Source organism: Portunus trituberculatus, chromosome 49, assembly GCF_017591435.1.
Source record: "Portunus trituberculatus isolate SZX2019 chromosome 49, ASM1759143v1, whole genome shotgun sequence".
NCBI classification, from domain to species: domain Eukaryota; kingdom Metazoa; phylum Arthropoda; class Malacostraca; order Decapoda; family Portunidae; genus Portunus; species Portunus trituberculatus.
This window is the reverse complement of record NC_059303.1, coordinates 5,288,464-5,307,503: the sequence shown is the minus strand read 5'-3', so window position 1 is coordinate 5,307,503 and position 19,040 is coordinate 5,288,464. Positions and strand designations below refer to the sequence as shown.

At 41.7% G+C, this 19,040-nt stretch overlaps 1 protein-coding gene across 6 annotated transcripts in view; it reads left to right on the top strand.

The window, feature by feature from the left end:
• LOC123499323 (GRAM domain-containing protein 4-like) overlaps positions 1-19,040 on the top strand; it is a 106,936-nt gene that overhangs the window by 65,783 nt on the left and 22,113 nt on the right. For all 6 annotated transcript variants that reach the window (XM_045247146.1, XM_045247145.1, XM_045247149.1 and 3 more), the window contains one exon: positions 13,181-13,268. In XM_045247146.1, coding sequence (XP_045103081.1) covers positions 13,181-13,268 — 88 coding nt within the window. The remainder of the gene's footprint in view (positions 1-13,180; positions 13,269-19,040) is intronic.

The following is a 19,040-nucleotide window of genomic DNA, read 5'->3' as shown; positions in this document are numbered from 1 at the left end:
ATCAATCTCTCCTTTACCGAGACGCACTACAAAGCATAACTCTTTCGCTGGTATGGCTTCTTGATCCAAATACGTATAATCACCTGACGTGAGTTTAGAGAATGACATCAAGGTACCACAGATAAAAGAAAATAGTGATGAAGTAATTAAAATATCTTAGAGTCTGTTCTTCTATTCATTTTCACCCAAATCTGCAGTTATTCAAATTAAGAAATGAGCGTAAAAGTGTTAATATTTCATAGCCACCAGACATGTCCTACCCACAGTGTTAGTTCATCTCTCTTACTTCATGTTGTCTTCACTCTATACAACGTACCTTTTTTTCGTCGCTCTCTCTCTCTCTCTCTCTCTCTCTCTCTCTCTCTCTCTCTCTCTCTCTCTCTCTCTCTCTCTCTCTCTCACACACACACACACACACACACACACACACCATTATAAACCTTCTAGTGACATGTCCGTTAATTTCTTTTCTCTTTGTTATTAGCGTTATCTTTTTTTCAGTTTTCCTCCCTCTGCGCTGCGTCAATACATGTTTAGGGGAGAGTTTTCATTGCTTTATTTTAATTAATCATTTTTCTGACTGTTTATGTGCGTATTCTCCCATTTCTCTTTCGTGTCATCTACTTGTGTTCGTCTACTCTTCTTTCCACTTCACTTAACTTTCCCCAGGTCCTCTTCACGACGTCTTTTCTCCTGGCAGCGCTATCTTCGATCCGCGAGCCAGTCTTTCTCTCCAGGTCCTCTCGCTTCTAATCAGGACGCAGTAATTAGTATATGTCTTCAGCGTGATGTGAAGAGACAGGCTGGAGCTGCCAAACAACACTACATTCCTCACGTTATGAAAGAGCAGCCTTGTTGTGTTGTTTACGAGCCACACCACAAAGCCTTCTGCCACTCAGTGTTATGTACCTGCTACTGTTAAGTATAATGGATCTGGAAAGGTCAAGGTGTTATAGGTCTGGGAAGAAGCTTAGTTTATTACATTTTCTCTCGTTTGAATAATGTTTGTGGTGTTTAGTTCCCTCCTGATTTTATTCAAATATTTTTACACTCGTAATTTTGTTACTTTTCAAAAGTGAAAAGATTGCAAAGTATTGAATGCATAGTGATCGTTTCTATATATGTGTTGATTTCATACTCTATACTTTTTTTTCACTCGCGTTACCATTCAGTTAGGATTCGTAATGATACCTTGTTCATTTCATTCACTACATTATTATTTACGTTCATAATGTTTGAACACTCCATAAACACTTTTATTTTATTTCTCATATTTTTACTCTCCATTATTCCTTCCCTTCTAAAAAGCATACATTACACTTTTTATCGTTCTCACACTGGCTTTCCTCCAACCTCCATTTTTCACCGCATATATATATATATATATATATATATATATATATATATATATATATATATATATATATATATATTTTTTTTTTTTTTTTTTTTTTATCCAGAAAACTTCAAATTACCTTCATTCCTTTGTGCCTCGCAAGCTGTTACGACTCAATTATTTTTCCCAGCAAACTTTTCAACCAACGTTAATTTTTTCAGGCACCTTATTTTTCAAGCGTTTTCCATCAAGCTGTCAATGTATTACTCTGTCACGTTCAGTTTTGTATTTTATTTCCCCTTGAGTGCTCGTGTCTATTTCCATTTGGATTTGAGTGATGCTGGACACATCCCTGTATCTATCGCGGAATCTGTCGATGCGTCCATCCTTTCATCTATAACCGCATCTGCCGACCTTCCTCTTCACTTACATGCATTTGCCTCACTGAATCCTTAAAGCGCGTCCTTCTGAAACTGTCCTTGCCTGACTTCCACCCTCCATCTCTTTCCTCACAGTTGTATCCTCTCCTCACTGTTGTATTATCCTTTTCCCATTGAACTATCTTACTTTTCCTATTCTACTTTTTTTAATGTCATATTTTCATCACTTCTATTTTTCTCCCACGCTCTTATCTTCTATCTTAGTGTCATCTATTTTCTTTACATTTTTTTTTCTGACCTTTGTATGTTACTTTTTTTCATAAATCACTGTCAAATATTTCCTGACATTACTGCGTTAAGAATTTCAATATACATTTTTCTCAACACAGTCCAACCTATTTTTATTCTTTTCAAACTTTCCTATCTCTACCTCTTCGATCTATCATCTTTATCAGTCATATATTTCGTCACAGTGTTCTATGATTATTTTCTGTCGTTTTTCTCACACTTCCATCTTTTCCTCTAGACACTGTTCAATTTTCTCCCTCACCTCACTATCCCACTTCTTCGTGTAGACCAATCTTTTCCATACATATTCGACCTTCAACAAAACTGAGTCGGAAAAACCTCTGATTCAACATTATTCATTCACATAACATGAAGGGGAGTCGCTAGCATTTGAATAATCTCACAGACTTTTATTCATAGTGTTAAGTTTGACATCTTTTTCAAGTCCCTCGCCAGAAGCTTCCGTCAAGTCTGCATTCAAATATCTTAATTCTGCATGTCACACACACGGGGAATATGATTTGCTTTCTTCGAAGACTATTTCTGGTCGTCTTTATAGACCGATATTCTTTTATGTTCCACCTCTCTCTCTCTCTCTCTCTCTCTCTCTCTCTCTCTCTCTCTCTCTCTCTCTCTCTCTCTCTCTCTCTCTTTCTTGTGCTTGCTACTGAACTATTCTGGGCAGTGTGTGTGTGTGTGTGTGTGTGTGTGTGTGTGTGTGTGTGTGTGTGTGTGTGTGTGTGTGTGTGTGTGTGTGTGTGTGTGTGTGTGTGTGTAATTCACCTCGGTCGTCTGCTGGTCACCCAGCCAGTCTTCCCCATTACGGAGCGAGCTCAGAGCTCATAGACCTATCTTCGGGTAGGACTGAGACCACAACACACTCCACACACCGGGAAAGCGAGGCCACAACCCCTATTTACTGCTAAGTGAACAGGGGCCACACATTAAGAACCTTGCCCATTTGCCTCGCCGGTCCCGGGACTCGAACCAGGCCCTCTCGATTGTGAGTTGAGCGTGCTAACCACTACACTACGCGATGTGTGTGTGTGTGTGTGTGTGTGTGTGTGTGTGTGTGTGTGTGTGTGTGTGTGTGTGTGTGTGTGTGTGTGTGTGTGTGTGTGTGTGTGTGTGTGAGAGAGAGAGAGAGAGAGAGAGAGAGAGAGAGAGAGAGAGAGAGAGAGAGAGAGAGAGAGAGAGAGAGAGAGAGAGAGAGAGAGAGAGAGAGAGAGAGAGAGAGAGAGAGAGAGATATGAGTAACTGAGCATCTTTTTGCATTCCAAATTAAAGCCACTACAACGAAACTAGATCAACTTAATCTAACCTAACCTAACCTATATCAAAAATACACACGAAAGAAAATCATCCACTGTTTACATCCATGCACACATACACTTCTCTACATACTTACAAACGAACAGACTAACGCAGGTCATTCACCATCTCCCTTCACCTTTACGTACCCTTCCTTTCTCCTGCCTGTCAAAACCACCTTTTCCCACGCTTCTGCATCTCAGACTCCATTACCGTCCGTCACATACACCCTGCGCCCTCTTCCTTGGCACCTTCGCAGCAACACTCTTCGTCTTCAAATTTTTATCCCACCTCCTTTTTTTTCCTTTGTTCAAAACTTTGCTCTGCTTTGATTTATGTTCACCAACTCTGTCGTCACCTCACCACTGATTCTCCTTTCTCTTCCTAATTTTACTTCTTTTACTTTTTTTACCTCTTTCGTGTTTGCACTCTTAATTTGCTTTTTTTTTCTTAAGCTTCTTTTCCTTTTCTTTTCTTCTTCTTCTTCTTTTTCTTCTTCTCTTCTTTTTCTTCCTCTTCTCCTTCTTCTTCATTCATTCATTTAAGTCTTCTCATCATCTTACATTTTTACTTAATCTTCCCTCTCCTCCTCCTCCTCCTCCTCCTCCTTCTCCTTCTCATCCTCCTCCTCCTCCTCCTCCTCCTCCTCCTCCTCCTCCTCCTCCTCCTCCTCTACCTCCTCTTCCTCCTCCTCCTCTTTTCATCATCATCCATCATCTTATCGTGCCTACTGGAATATTGTATAAATTTCTTTTTTTTTTTTATATGTAATCTAGTAAACGTCGTATTTCGGCTTGTATCTTCTACACACACAAAAAAAAAAAATAGAAGAAATATTGAACAAACACAAATCTAAAGACCGGACTGCGCTATCGTGAACGTTACAATCCAGCGAAACATAGAAACACTACACTTTTTCAGTTTTCACTTCCCATTACTCTTTCCAGGAACAAGAAAACACGACCTTCGGAAAAACACTAATCAATCGTGAAAGCAAAAAAAAAATAATAATAATAATACTCGTTTCCGCAACACAAAAATGAGGCGATGAATATCAAAGCAGAATTTCCGAAGAGCAAGAGAGGGCGGTGAGAGATGAATGGCATTGAAAGGTGAGGCGCCAAAGGGATAAAGAGGAGTGATTGGGAGTGCATGGTGCGTTTATTTGTTACTGTGTATATATATATATATATATATATATATATATATATATATATATATATATATATATAGAGAGAGAGAGAGATGAGAGAGAGAGAGAGAGAGAGAGAGAGAGAGAGAGAGAGAGAGAGAGAGAGAGAGAGAGAGAGAGAGAGAGAGAGAGAGAGAGAGAGAGAGAGAGAGAGAGAGAGAGAGAGAGAGAGAGAGAGAGAGAGAGAAAAAAAACGAACCCCTACGATGATAGATATAAAAAGAAAATATTAGTCGCCGGTCTTTAAGCCGCACCAGAAAATACAAAACTCTACGGTGTCTACTACTCACATTTCACTGTCATATCTTGCTAGGGGAAGGAGAAATAATGTGTAGCGGGAATGTTCGTCCTTGAAAGAGTCAGAGTCCGAGTCTAACTGTGTGAGGCATGGAACCGCAGCCAATAAGGTTACTGGCGGTGATTGGTGGGCGGTGGACGTGGTGGGGCGTGTGGAGCGAGGAGGCGAGGTGCTGAGGTGGACTGGATTGAAGAAGGGGAGAGCGTGGTGTGATGGTGTAAAGGTGTGGAGGTCGTAGAGAAGTTGTGTGTTATTTCTTTATTCAGCCGTGGCAGTGTTAGTGTCATCTGGTGTGGAGTGGATTGCTGGGAGACAGGGCGTGGTGTGGCATGGATGCTTGGAGGTGGCGGTGTAATAGTGTGCTGTTTTCTGTACGGCGTGGCAGTGTTGCCGTGTTCCTGCAGCATCTCGGGCATCATACATGAGGCAAGAAGGGAGGTTTTTTGAAGCCAGCCTGCAAACTTTAATTTATTCTCCTACAACGAAAAAAAACAACAACTAAACTTTGTGTGTTTTTTTTTTTTTTCACGGTGCGTTGAGTCTGGCGCTGCCTCGGTGTATACTTTAGGCATCACCTCTTAGACTCTGTTTTTTCTCCAGGACCTCATTATGAGTATTTTTACGCTTCCTTAATGCCTCATTAGCACGTAATTATTTTTTTTATTTTGCACTTTTCTAAAAAACTTAAATGGCATTCTTAGCGTGGCGTTTTAGTGTTACCATAATAGCACAAAATTAAGCTTCCCTTCACCAGAGTGCGCTGTTAGTATAAAGAGCAAAGGCAGAGCTGGTGCGTCTCGACAGGCTAATTCAGAAAGCTGCGTGAGACTGAATCTTAGTTTCGACCTTGTGGCGAGGACGCGGGATCCTCAGAAATTCTCGCCTCCACAAGGATGGAAAAGAAAATACAGCGGACGAGGACGCCACACAGCCCAAGGCGAGGTGAAATTTGCTCCAGACACAGAACTAAAATAAGCTGCTATTTTTATGCTTGAGTTCTAAACAAGCATATACATCTCCTTGGAACAGGACCTGGGGAGATGGGAGGTGGAGGGGTGTGTATGACGAAAATGTAACATATTTTGGGTGAAATTCTGAATGTATGATAAAAAGAAAATATTGTCCTAAACACGAGGCACTGCCGGAAGGAGTACTGGAGTAACGATCGCAGTGAGTGTGACGGCGAGGTGGCAGCGTTGTTGCAGAGGGAACAGTGCTGTGCTAACCAGAAAATGGGACTCGGAAAGGACGGAGATACAAGCGTCTGCAATATTGACATTAAAACACTGCAATAGACGAGAAACAATGCTGAGAGAGACAGATAATGTGCCAATATCAGACGGAGAGATGATAGGCCTGTTTGCTGCGCCCGTCTATCATGAACAAAGGCGAGCTGCCCCACCTACAGCAGGGAGGGCGAGCGGGCCACTTGGTTAATTATTCATGGCTTCACGTTAGCGGTAATGATGCACGAGGCAGCTCTACTTACACACAAGCGCTGAAAATATGGGAGGTGCATGCACTGGTACGGAGTACCCTTTACCCTTTGTACGAAAAGTTTATGTTTATGGTTGCATCACGCGAAAATCTATTGACCTTTAAAAAATTCAACTCTCTCTCTCTCTCTCTCTCTCTCTCTCTCTCTCTCTCTCTCTCTCTCTCTCTCTCTCTCTCTCTCTCTCCTTGTCAGTGCATGGCGGTACGAAAAATGACAGTGTACCGTGAATTATTTACTTACTTCTGGTGGAAACTGTTCACAGCGCAAACACACACACACACACACACACACACACACACACACACACACACACACACACACACACACACACACACACACACACACACACACAGATAGATAGATAGATAGATAGTTAACACACACACACACACACACACACACACACACACACACACACACACACACACACACACTCACACACACACGCCCGGTAGCTCAGTGGTTAGAGCGCTGGCTTCACAAGCCAGAGGACCGGGGTTCGATTCCCCGGCCGGGTGGAGATATTTGGGTGTGTCTCCTTTCACGTGTAGCCCCTGTTCACCTAGCAGTGAGTAGGTACGGGATGTAAATCGAGGAATTGTGACCTGGCTGTCCCGGTGTGTGGTGTGTGCCTGGTCTCAGGGTTATCCGAAGATCGGAAATAATGAGCTCTGAGCTCGTTCCGTAGGGTAACGTCTGGCTGTCTCGTCAGAGACTGCAGCAGATCAAACAGTGAAACAGTAAAACACACACACACACACACACACACACACACATACAGATAGATAGATAGTTACACACACACACACACACACACACACACACACACACACACACACACACACACACACACACACACACACAGATAGATAGATACACACACACACATACACACACACACACACACACACACACACACACACACACACACACACACACACACACACACACACACACACACATAGATAGATAGATAGTTAACACACACACACACACACACACACACACACACACACACACACACACACACACACACACACACACACACACACACACACACACACACACACACACACACACACCATTTCTAACTATTTCTACCTCTCACGACAGTCATCATACAGAATACTAATGTCATTCAACTCAGTCATCACCAGAGATACATCCACAACATACAACAAACATCCGTAAACCATTGATCACCTGAAACACTCACACGGGCACAAAACGAGCACTAAAACCCAATCCCATAAGAACCTCATAGTTATACAGAATGACTTCACTACGATAACAATTCCCTTGGGTCACCTCAGGCCAAGAACGGGATGTGTAGTGTGATACAAGTCGACGGAGGAGGTTCAAAGGAGGAGGAAAACTTGACGCGAGTAGTTACAATCTCCTTTCTGTTTCCTTAAGCGAAAAAGAAAACAAAGGGAAACGGACAGGGAAGTAATTCTCTCTCTCTCTCTCTCTCTCTCTCTCTCTCTCTCTCTCTCTCTCTCTCTCTCTCTCTCTCTCTCGTTTAGTTCAGAGGCGCAATACGAAATACGAGTAAAAATTGAAGTGCAAGGAACGGTTAGACTTCTGCAACCCTGAGAGGCAACACTGAAAACAAGGGAATAATTTACATGCGAAAAGAAATACACACACCTGTACCCTGAAGGCAGAACACGACAAATAAGAGGGAGACATTGACATAAGGAGAAGAGAAACAAGCGAAAGAAAGGAAAAAAAAAGGCAAGGACCACTTACGTTTTCCTTTCTGCATCCCTAAGACAGAGCGTGCGAGACAAAGGGAAAAATTGACATGCAAGGAGGATCTAAACCCTCTCGTCTGCACCTCGGGAAGGCAAACACGAAATACAAAGACGAAACACGAGAAATAGAGGGAAAATATGATCTGCAATGGGCGGCGACACTCTTTCCTCTGCAAAACTGAGACGCAATACGAGAAGCAACGTGCAAAAATCATATACGACGATCGGTTCCAGCTGCACTTTTCCTTCTATAAGCCCAGCAACACTTAGTCACATTTGTTTCCCAGTCACCTACCAGACGCCCGCCCAGCTAACCAGACGTGCAACCCAACCAAGACAAATCCTAGAAATTCAACTTCTACGATAACTTTCTACACTACACGAGTTTACTTTGTCAGCGTGAGGTGCTGCGGGAGAGCCCTGTGTTTGGGAAGCGTGGGAAGGGAGGAGGTGGAGGTGGGAGAGAGGGAGGCGTGGTGCATGAGTCGCCGCCCCTCGCCACTGTTCAGCTCAATACACCCGCTTCCCGCCACCCTCACTCAATTATCGACACTACTAAATGGACTGCTTTTATCCGAATTTCTATCGCCTATCACTTCAAGCGCTTAATACAACGCAAATTGCACTGAATAAAGGATGCGTGATGGAAGAAATTAGGAGTGAAAATGGAAGACGTGGAAAAAAAAAACACAAAAGAAACGTCCAGGTAGTAATTGCAAATGAAAACGAGAATAAAGCGATTCAAAACACATCAAAGAAAACAGTGAGTAAAGTAGCTGAATTCAGTAAGACCTTCCCTTCCCCCACGCCATAATATTAATGACCAGGGAGACGGGGTGCCGCCCTCCCTGCTGCAGCCGATGCAGGACCACCGCGGTGCTGGTGAATGGCCTTGAAAACACTGCACACAAAGAATATTAAACTGGTTGAAAAGAGAGAGAAAAAAGAAAAGAAAAGGAGACACTAAGAATGCAGATATAGGAAAGGAAAAAAAATCTACTCTCTCTCTCTCTCTCTCTCTCTCTCTCTCTCTCTCTCTCTCTCTCTCTCTCTCTCTCTCTCTCTCTCTCTCTGCACAAAGGCTCGTGTTGTATACAGGGGCAATTGCAGAACATAAACAAAGAGCAGCAAAGTCCCCGTGGATGCGTGGGAGTTAACTTGAGTGTAATTGGAGTCGAGTGTATAAAGACTCGTGCAAAAGGATCAATCAGTGCGAGAGGAGTTACGATCCGCACAAAGAGAGATAAAGACATAAGCGGTGTGTAGCAGTGGAGGGCATCACCGTCGCTGGAAACAAGCATTACATAATCCTTCCTACAAAAAAGGCCAAAGGGTAAAGTGAACGACATCCACTCAGCAGCACCGTCGTTCCTTCCATGACGTGCAAAGGTCCGCCATCTTATTAACAAACGGCCATCCATTGCCTCGCCCACATAAGTTTTAATAATATTATAAGCCATCATTTAATCGATTGTAAGTTATTGCAAATAGCTGAATGATTAACGTCGCAGCAGTTTAATGATCATTATGATAACGACGGCAAGCAATTTACATGAATCAATACCAAGTATGGTATATATCGAGGTTCACATCGATCTACAGTACACTATATCATTGTAATTATTACATTTTAGCTTTAAAAAACAATATTGTTTAGAAAAAGAGGAAAAATCAAGACAGTCCGGTCTGATGTTTTCTTTATTAGATTGTTCCTCATTACTCCCATAAAAAGTGACTATGAAAAATAGCAGACATGGAAAAATTACTCTGATTTGAACTAATGACCAACGCTTATATAATAAGTGCACATCAAAAAACGGCCACACTGAGTTTCATGTGTGGCTAAACTATCATTTTTCTCTTCCACTTCCCCACAAATTGTGCCCGAGGGAAGGATGAGTTCCATAATGTTTTTTTTTGTCATTACTCTGTGTGTGTGTGTGTGTGTGTGTGTGTGTGTGTGTGTGTGTGTGTGTGTGTGTGTGTGTGTGTGTGTGTGTGTGTGTGTGTGTGTGTGTGTACGCTTTCTATTTTTTTTTTTTTCCTCTGACCTGCACTAGTGGCAGCTACAGTCAACACTATTAGCTGATATCCTGGCGACATGTGCACCAGCCTCAATACATCCCAACATATCGCATCAGGGTAATGAGTTTCCCAAACGCAGCGCCATCGAGGCAGCTCACGCCAAACTTCAAATGTTCCGCGATGCCTGTGACATTTATAGTTAATGCGCCCTAAACTATAACGTGGCAGATTAAACATTTTTGAACGAATATTTCCAGGCCGTCTTCTGCCTGCCTCCGTCGCTAGGATTTATTAAATTCATAACGCAACAATATTACCTATTTCATGAGACGGTGCTGATTATAATATTAATTGAAACTGTTCCCGTATATCACATCATATCGCATATATCTTATCATATCATATATCTTAAACGTGGTACATTAATTCCCGGATCACGCCTTTCAATTAAAATTTCAAACACTGGAAATTACGATGAATTAAAAATAACTGCATTTACCAATCAGCGTAAGTGGGTACAAGATGAAGTAGTATCTTTGTGTTGAACTTGTGGAGTTTGTAGAGCCCGCATTGGCCCTAATAGCGGTGAGAATCCAGCAAACTCAAACACATCTGGCGCGCTGCAAGTTCCCACACCAACCCGAGCCTCACCTGTCTCGCACATCGGTTGCAGAAATACTCTTCATTGCTTATCAATAACTATAAGATTCCACCACATATAAAAGCTTACTCCATTAAACACACTTGTATTTATGTATGAGTCAATTATTCGTTACATATTCATTTTTTCATTTATTGCATAATGTTTGCTGGCAAACAAATAATTACAAATTACAAAACATATCTATATTAAGTCTCCAGTAAACTAATATGAAAATGTGTGTAACATAAACGTTTATTTGTATGCTTGAGTCAATTAATCTACATGAAACAGACCGTTTTATGCCAACTAATACCTATTACCAAAGCAATCACTACCAATTAAATCGCACCATAAAAGGAGTGCTCAGGAGTCATCAAGTGCAGCAGGGAGACATGCAGCTGCTTCCCACAACCACCACCACCACAACCACCACCACCACCACCTCGTTCAGGAAATTTATAGCGGAATCCAATCACAGTCTTAAACTGAGCACTTGGGCGGGCCGCCTGCTCCTTACCTGCACCTCAGAGGCGCTATGGGCAATCTTGGCACCTGCTCTCGACATTACAGATGAATGCTCTTCCTTGAAACCAATATCAGGACATTTTTTATCAGCTGCGAACATTCTCACGTGCCCGACACCTTCTCGACCCCTCACAACAGTCGGGTGAAAGTGAATCCTCTCAGAATATTAGTTCTATTCCTGGACCTGATATTCCAAAGGAGGACTCGCACTTCATTCCTGCCGACCACCGTGAAAAGGGCGTAATTCTTAAGGTTGGAATATAATATTACCTCGGAAGGAAGATGCGTGTATTAACTTTTCCCATATTTTCAAGATTTCTGACATATTAAGATACGGACTGAAAATGTGTTGAACTTTTGGTGATAGGGAAGAACGTAGGTTAAAGTTTCCTTAGGTACTTCTAAGATTTCTGCGGTGTTCGACTTTTATTATGCTGGATGAAAACTTTTGCCACGTTATCATTAAAAGTGTTTTCATATCCCTAGAATCTCCGCACCGTCAGATTAAGATCGTTTCTGCGTTGTTAAAATTTCAGTCGCGTTAGATGAAAGTTTCTCCCTCATCGAATGGAAGTGCGAGGAGACCTATATAATACCAATTTTCCACATGTTTGTATGGCGCCAATCGTGCTACCAATCTGGGTGAGTTACATTCCTGTTAAGCGAGGAAAGGTTTATAGGGAGCAGGGAAAAATCTGATTCTCCCTACACGCGCCTTTGATACTTTCTCTTTGTTCCCTTTACCTCTGAACTGCTTTGACCTTTCCACTTTAAGTCTTTCCTCTTCCTTCCTTCCTGTCTCTCCTTCCATCTCTTCCTCTTCCTTCCCTCCCAAATTGTTCATCACCACTGCCTGTTTATCTTCCATCAATTCGCAAATTTTGTCTAGACATGAATCACGTATTTCCTGGTTTAATATTCTCTCTCTCTCTCTCTCTCTCTCTCTCTCTCTCTCTCTCTCTCTCTCTCTCTCTCTCTCTCTCTCTCTCTCTCTCTCTCTCTCTCTCTCTCTATATATATATATATATATATATATATATATATATATATATATATATATATATATATATATATATATATATATATATATATATATATATATATATATATATATATATATATATATATATATATATATATATATATATATATATATATATATATATATATATATATATATATATATATATATATATATATATATATATATATATATATATATATATATATATATATATATATATATATATATATATATATATATATATATATATATATATATATATATATATATATATATATATATATATATATATATATATATTCCTTCCCTCTTTCTTTCTTGTCATTTGGAGAGCAGAGTTTATCACCCTGTCTCTTTTGTATCATGTTACGGGGACTTTTCTTTCTCGTACAGTTCCAGGAAAGTGACAAACTACATCTTTTCCTGTCCTGACAAAGGGGCAGCGGTGAGCAGTGTTTGGAAAAGAAGAAAAACAGAAAAAAGAAAGATAGAATTTTGCTCTCAGTTTTGATGCAGCTGTTCCGTTTTAAGTTTATTATATTCATATTCATTTTCGCTTGAGGTCACTAATAAAATAGACAAGTAAATATAGAACAAATAAAGAGCCTTTGATGTGCGCGTTCACGGACTGGCACTTTGCCTCATCTAATTCTCATATCTATCGATGCAGAACATATTTCACGTTGGATTTTTAAAGAACATGTTGGAAGAGTGACAGGCCGGGAGCCCTCCACTTCTATATGTCTCCGGTGCACTGTTTCCGTGTCCACTGCGCTCCATGTTCAATTATTTACTGTGGAAAATCTCTTCCCTTTAGCTGCATAATTTCAGATACAAATGTTCTCCTTTTTCCCACAACAAGTCATCAAGCGGTCCATAATGCTGTATTTTCTTTTTCCTCAGGGCGATGCGGACCAGCTGACGACGGAGGCGCAGCTGTCAGCTCTTCAGGAACAGCTGGTGGCCGTCATGCTGGAAAACCAACACCTGGGTGAGTCTCCTGCAACATAAGGGTGTCTGACAAATCCCATGGCGATATGAGGCACTGGCGGGAAAGCGAGGCAGAGATGATCACCGCTAAGTATATTGATGATGGTGCGACAAAGGAGGCCTTAAGTCACTACGGGGACATAGAGCACTCTCTCTCTCTCTCTCTCTCTCTCTCTCTCTCTCTCTCTCTCTCTCTCTCTCTCTCTCTCCTGACATTGATTGGTTTAATATTTCCATGTTTTCTGGTTCGCAATGTTCAAGTATGATAGTATTTCCGTGTTTTAGAGCCAATCATGCTTTTGTTAACCTATTCAAATACGAGATACGAGAGAAGAAGAGACACAGCCCATCTTCTGGTCAACCTATTTTTCTTGATCTGATTGATAAATATCTGTAGGAGAAGACCTGACGAGGTAAACTGAGGGAACCAGGTATGATGAATGTATGTCGTGAGATGAGATATCGTTACAAGGCATTCGAGAATCTGATCCTTAACCTGATTCATCACAACGCTCAAGGCTGCGAAGAGCGAGCGAGGTGAGAAGGGAATCAGCATGTTTCTTTGTGTGCATGTGTGTGTGTGTGTGTGTGTGTGTGTGTGTGTGTGTGTGTGTGTGTGTGTGTGTGTGTGTGTGTGTGTGTGTGTGTGTGTGTGTGTGTGTGTGTGTGTGTGTGTGTGTGTGTGTGTGTGTGTGTGTGTGTGTGTGTGCGCAGCTGACATGAATTACCTCCATCAATCTGAACACGGAGAGGAGTTATGTAAGAAAGAACTTAACAAAACTTCCGGACTACCAGAACAGCAGGAATTTGAAATAATATTCCGCCATGAAAGAAGCTTCATAAGAAACACTTAAGAGACGACTTTCTTGAATATACCATTCCGCTATTCCGGGAAATTAAGTCATCATGAAAAACAACATCTCGGCATGACCTACTCTCGACGCCGCGACCTAACGGACCCAAGGACGCCGCTTAATTACCTCCGAAGTATTAATGTGTCCCGCTGTGTTTCTCCAGGACAGAGCTTGGCGGCTGCACCACCTCCATATGTAATTGAGCGCCCCACAACCCTCTTTTCCTTGCTTACCTAAACTCAAGATTTGCTTCCTTGTTCTTCACATATTTTGTTTAATTTTTCCCTCACGTTGTCATTTATCAGTGTTTCTTTTCTGTACCATTCGTCTTCATGATTCGCTTGACTGCTGCACCACCTCCGTATGTACTTGAAACCCTCTTTTCCTTGCTACGTAAACTCATGATTTCCTTCCTGGTTCTTTATATGTTTTATTCAATCTCTTCCTCACGTTGTCATTTCTCACTGTTTCTCTTTTATTCCCTTCCTTATTTACGTCTCCCTGATTATTTCCATGACCTTCTCAACCATTTCATCCAAGCCTTTTCGCTCTTTATCCCCTCTTTCTTATTTCTTTTGTGTCACCGTCCTTGCTAATGTTTCCTTGCTCTATTTTTTCTTTGTTCCTGTCAGTATATTTTCTTATTCGCTCTATTTCTCCCTATCATTTCTTTTCGACTACGTTCAATGTTAACATGCTCTTATGATTTGCTTTGTATGTTTTCTTCAATAACTTTATTAATTAAGTTTCTCTCTCTCCTGTTTTCTTTGTCACCATTTTCACTTTTTTCTTTATACCTTTTCTACCTCAATATTTTCCCTTTGTCGTCCTTTCCCTCTTACATTTCCTAAATCAGCTTTTCGTTTTCTTTTCTGTTACCTCCTGTATCTCGTTGTGTTCTCCTCTTTCCACCTTGTCCCCGCGTGCCATTCTCCTCGCCTCCACACCAAACTCTCGTCTTTAGGTTACCACACTGTGTCTTCATCTTTATTCGCCACTACATTTCACACTCATCCTTTATGTCCTAATTTATCTTCTCGCCTTCTCATTCTATCTTTTTCATCATCAGTATATATAAAATCGTGTATTTCTTCTTAACGCTTTTCTTCCCCTCTCCTTCCTTTCCTTCTCGTTTTCCTCTTCCTCCTCCTGTTCCTTCTTCGGAAAGAGCCACCAGTAAGCCATCTGAAGCTTATCGTACTTGTCATATGAAAAGAAAACGTGGAAAAGTGAAGAAAACACCCGAACAATCAACGTATCCATTGGACTTTGATCGAGTTACGTTAGATAAAATGACGATAAGAGGTTAGTATTTTCTTTTTTTTTTTCTTTTTGTGTGAACAGGATCTAGCAATTTCCGAAAGGTCAACATCGTTCGCTGGCAAGAACCTAACTTCCCTCACTGAATTAAAACCTTTGGAGAAGAATACATCTTTACATAGTTGTTATTTTTCAATTTCCAGCCTCGACGTAAAAAAAAATAATAGCGCATTTTGACAAAAGAGCACAAAAGAATGAGGAGGAGGAGGAGGAGGAGGAGGAGGAGGAGGAGGAGGAGGGGAGGAGGACAGGAGAGGAAGGAGGACCAGCGTACAACGAGCTCTGGGTCAATTTAGTCTCTTGGCCAGACGTCGGGCGGGTTGAAATGACAGTGGCAGCGCGGGAGGCTTCATATTGTGCCCCTACAGTACTGGTCGGCTGCACCTTGGATCTACACCCCTCGTGATGGAAGCCTTTCTTTATCTGAGGAAAAGCAATTTGCTCAACACCAAAGGCGAGTACGGTGGTGATGACGAGTTCATTAACAGACTGTCATCACCAGTTCTCACTCTCCATCAAAGTGTGTTTATCATGCAAGCAGTCAGCGTGTCACAATCTAGTCACACAATGCATTCTAACTCTCTTAACTGTAGGAAAATAACAAATAGTATGTAAAAGCGATTTTTCTTGGAAGCTCTTAATTCCGTGTGTTGTTAAATTATTGCCGAAGCAAAACGTTGACCTTTCAGAAATAGAAACGACATAAATTTACCACAAACCTAGTAAGTGAATGAGTTTCTCTTACAACAAAAACACCGTTTAGAGATTTTTTTTTTTCTTTAAAGTCTCGCCCATTGTTAATGTTTCATTATTTATGAAATTTCCACTAAATCAACAAATTTCTTTCTAAAACGAATAGTGTTCAGCATTGCGGACGTCGCCTCGCGCATGTAGATATTACCGAGACTGTGTTTCAGGTGAAGGATCTGCTGGAGGCAATGTGAGATTAAAGATGAAGTGTACACGAACGAACAAGCATAACCATTACGACGAAAGTATTTATAAAATCCTGGAACATTCAATTTGAAAGCTTTGATAAGTTCGTAAAGTTCACAGTCCTCTATTTGATGTGTATATAAACTCTGGAACAATACCGTTTGCACTTTTGTCACCGCAGCCTCTCTTCACAGGCGGCACGAGAGCGAAGCTTGCGGGGACACACAAATTATTCTAGTGTCATTGTCTTTGCCACACACCTCTGGTGACAGTTTTTGTCCTTGTTTATTCGAGGCCCACAATTGGCAAATGTGTTTCATATTTTCAATTTCTATTCATTTTTATTTATTTCAAAATAAGTCTCAGCTTGGAAAGCATGGCCCCAGCAGTGCTTCGTTTCACACACAAAAGTTAAAGTGTGTCTTAAAGGCGTTTTGCATTCGGCCAGACAATTCAGGTTCACAAATATAATATACATTGTGTGTGTTTGTGTGTGTGTGTGTGTGTGTGTGTGTGTGTGTGTGTGTGTGTGTGTGTGTGTGTGTGTGTGTGTGTGTGTGTGTGTGTGTGTGTGTGTGTGTGTGTGTGTGTGTGTGTGTGTGTGTGTGTGTGTGTGTGTGTGTGTGTGTGTGTGTGTGTGTGTGTGAGAGAGAGAGAGAGAGAGAGAGAGAGAGAGAGAGAGAGAGAGAGAGAGAGAGAGAGAGAGAGAGAGAGAGAGAGAGAGAGAGAGAGAGAGAGAGAGAGAGAGTAAATAACTGCAAAGACATTTAAGAAGGGTTTTAGCAAATTTCAGTAATCGCCGTGTCAGGAGAATACCTTAAATCGCAAATGTTCTTTCATGTTTTTCTATTAATCACCTTGATGCACGCAAACGCAACTAACAACACAGTGACTTGTAAATAACTTAAAATCCAAAAGCGACCGATAAGTTTCGAAAGGTCAAGTCAACAATATTACTCCAGCAACGCCACTACCACCTGTGCGCCGCCGCCTTCCTGTTTGGTAGCAGCGACTCACATTAGATCGAAGTGGCTTCTCAGAAACTGATTGAATCGATGTCATAAGGCAAAATCGTGACTCGCTTGTATAATGGTGCAAGATGCAACTTTAGGGAAGGAACCACCAGTGAAAGGTGGATTGTTGACAGTGTCGCCAGAGGAGCCACGTATGTTAACGGCAGTGATAAGGGCAAGCCAGGGCAGCAGCCATAATGCACGTCTGGGGAAGAGGAGATACAGTATAGGGCAATGACCCAACATTTTACACTATATTTAGCCTCTCGTAAACGTGAAGAACGTCATTGACACGAAAGTGGTGAGAACCGTGATGGAAGGGCAGGCCTGCAGACACGCTCACTTTAAAGAATGACTTCTTTATTTAATATTTCATGCACGTCCGTCGCTTCACCCTGTCCTAACTTATGGGAAACTTTTGGAAAAATAAAGCTAATAAAATTCTAGTTTAGAGGCAAACTTATCAAGTTTTCATGAACGGTGTTTTCCGCTGTCAATCCTCTCTCTCTCTCTCTCTCTCTCTCTCTCTCTCTCTCTCTCTCTCTCTCTCTCTCTCTCTCTCTCTCTCTCTCTCTCCGACTGCACTTTCTTTATACTATTGTTAATCTACCTCACAAACAAGCGGAACAGAAAGGTAAATGCAAATCTGACGAAATTTTTCTTGTCCATTAGGCAGTGTTGAGATTTTTCGGACTTACAGATATTTCACTGGGGCTTAACTAAGTTCTTCAAATATCCCGCTGCACTGACTGGCTCAAATATACCGTGCCTTGACCAGTGCATCCTGGCAGGGCAGCGGGTGAGGCGAGGCTGGCGGGGCGATCAACACTGACGTCCAGCACACTTAGCAGATCGTCGCTCCTTCAGTTTACAGAGTTGGAATATGTAACACACAGACACACAGACACACACACACACACACACACACACACACACACACACACACACACACACACACACACACACACACACACACACACACACACACACACACACACACACACACAATTTCCACTAAACATAATCAACAAATTTCTTTCTAAAACGAATAGTGTTCAGCATTGCGGACGTCGCCTCGTGCATGTAGATATTACCTAGACTGTATTTCAGGTGAAGGATCTGCTGGAGGCAATGTGAGATTAAAGATGCGTAGTAGAGTGGTTAGCACGCTCGACTCAATCGAGAGGACCGGGTTCGAGTCCCGGTAAGCGGCAAGGCAAATAGGCAAGCCTCTTAATGTGTGGCCCCTGTTCACCTAGCAGTAAATAGGTACTGGATGTAACTCGAGGGGTTGTGGCCTCGCTTTCCCGGTGTGTGGAGTGTGTTGTGGTCTCAGTCCTCCCCGAAGATCGGACTATGAGCTCTGAGCTCGCTCCGTAATGGGGAAGACTGGCTGGGTGACCAGCAGGCAACCGAGGTGAATTACACACAAACACGACTATAATCAGTGATCATTTTCGTTCTCTCGACTCACTTTGTTTTGGAACATTCATCCCCATTAAGGATATATGCGTGTAATTCTCTCTCTCTCTCTCTCTCTCTCTCTCTCTCTCTCTCTCTCTCTCTCTCTCTCTCTCTCTCTCTTGCTTCCTAGACAAATATGAAAAGTTATAAATCAAAAGCAAATATATTTGTTTATTCCCTTAAACA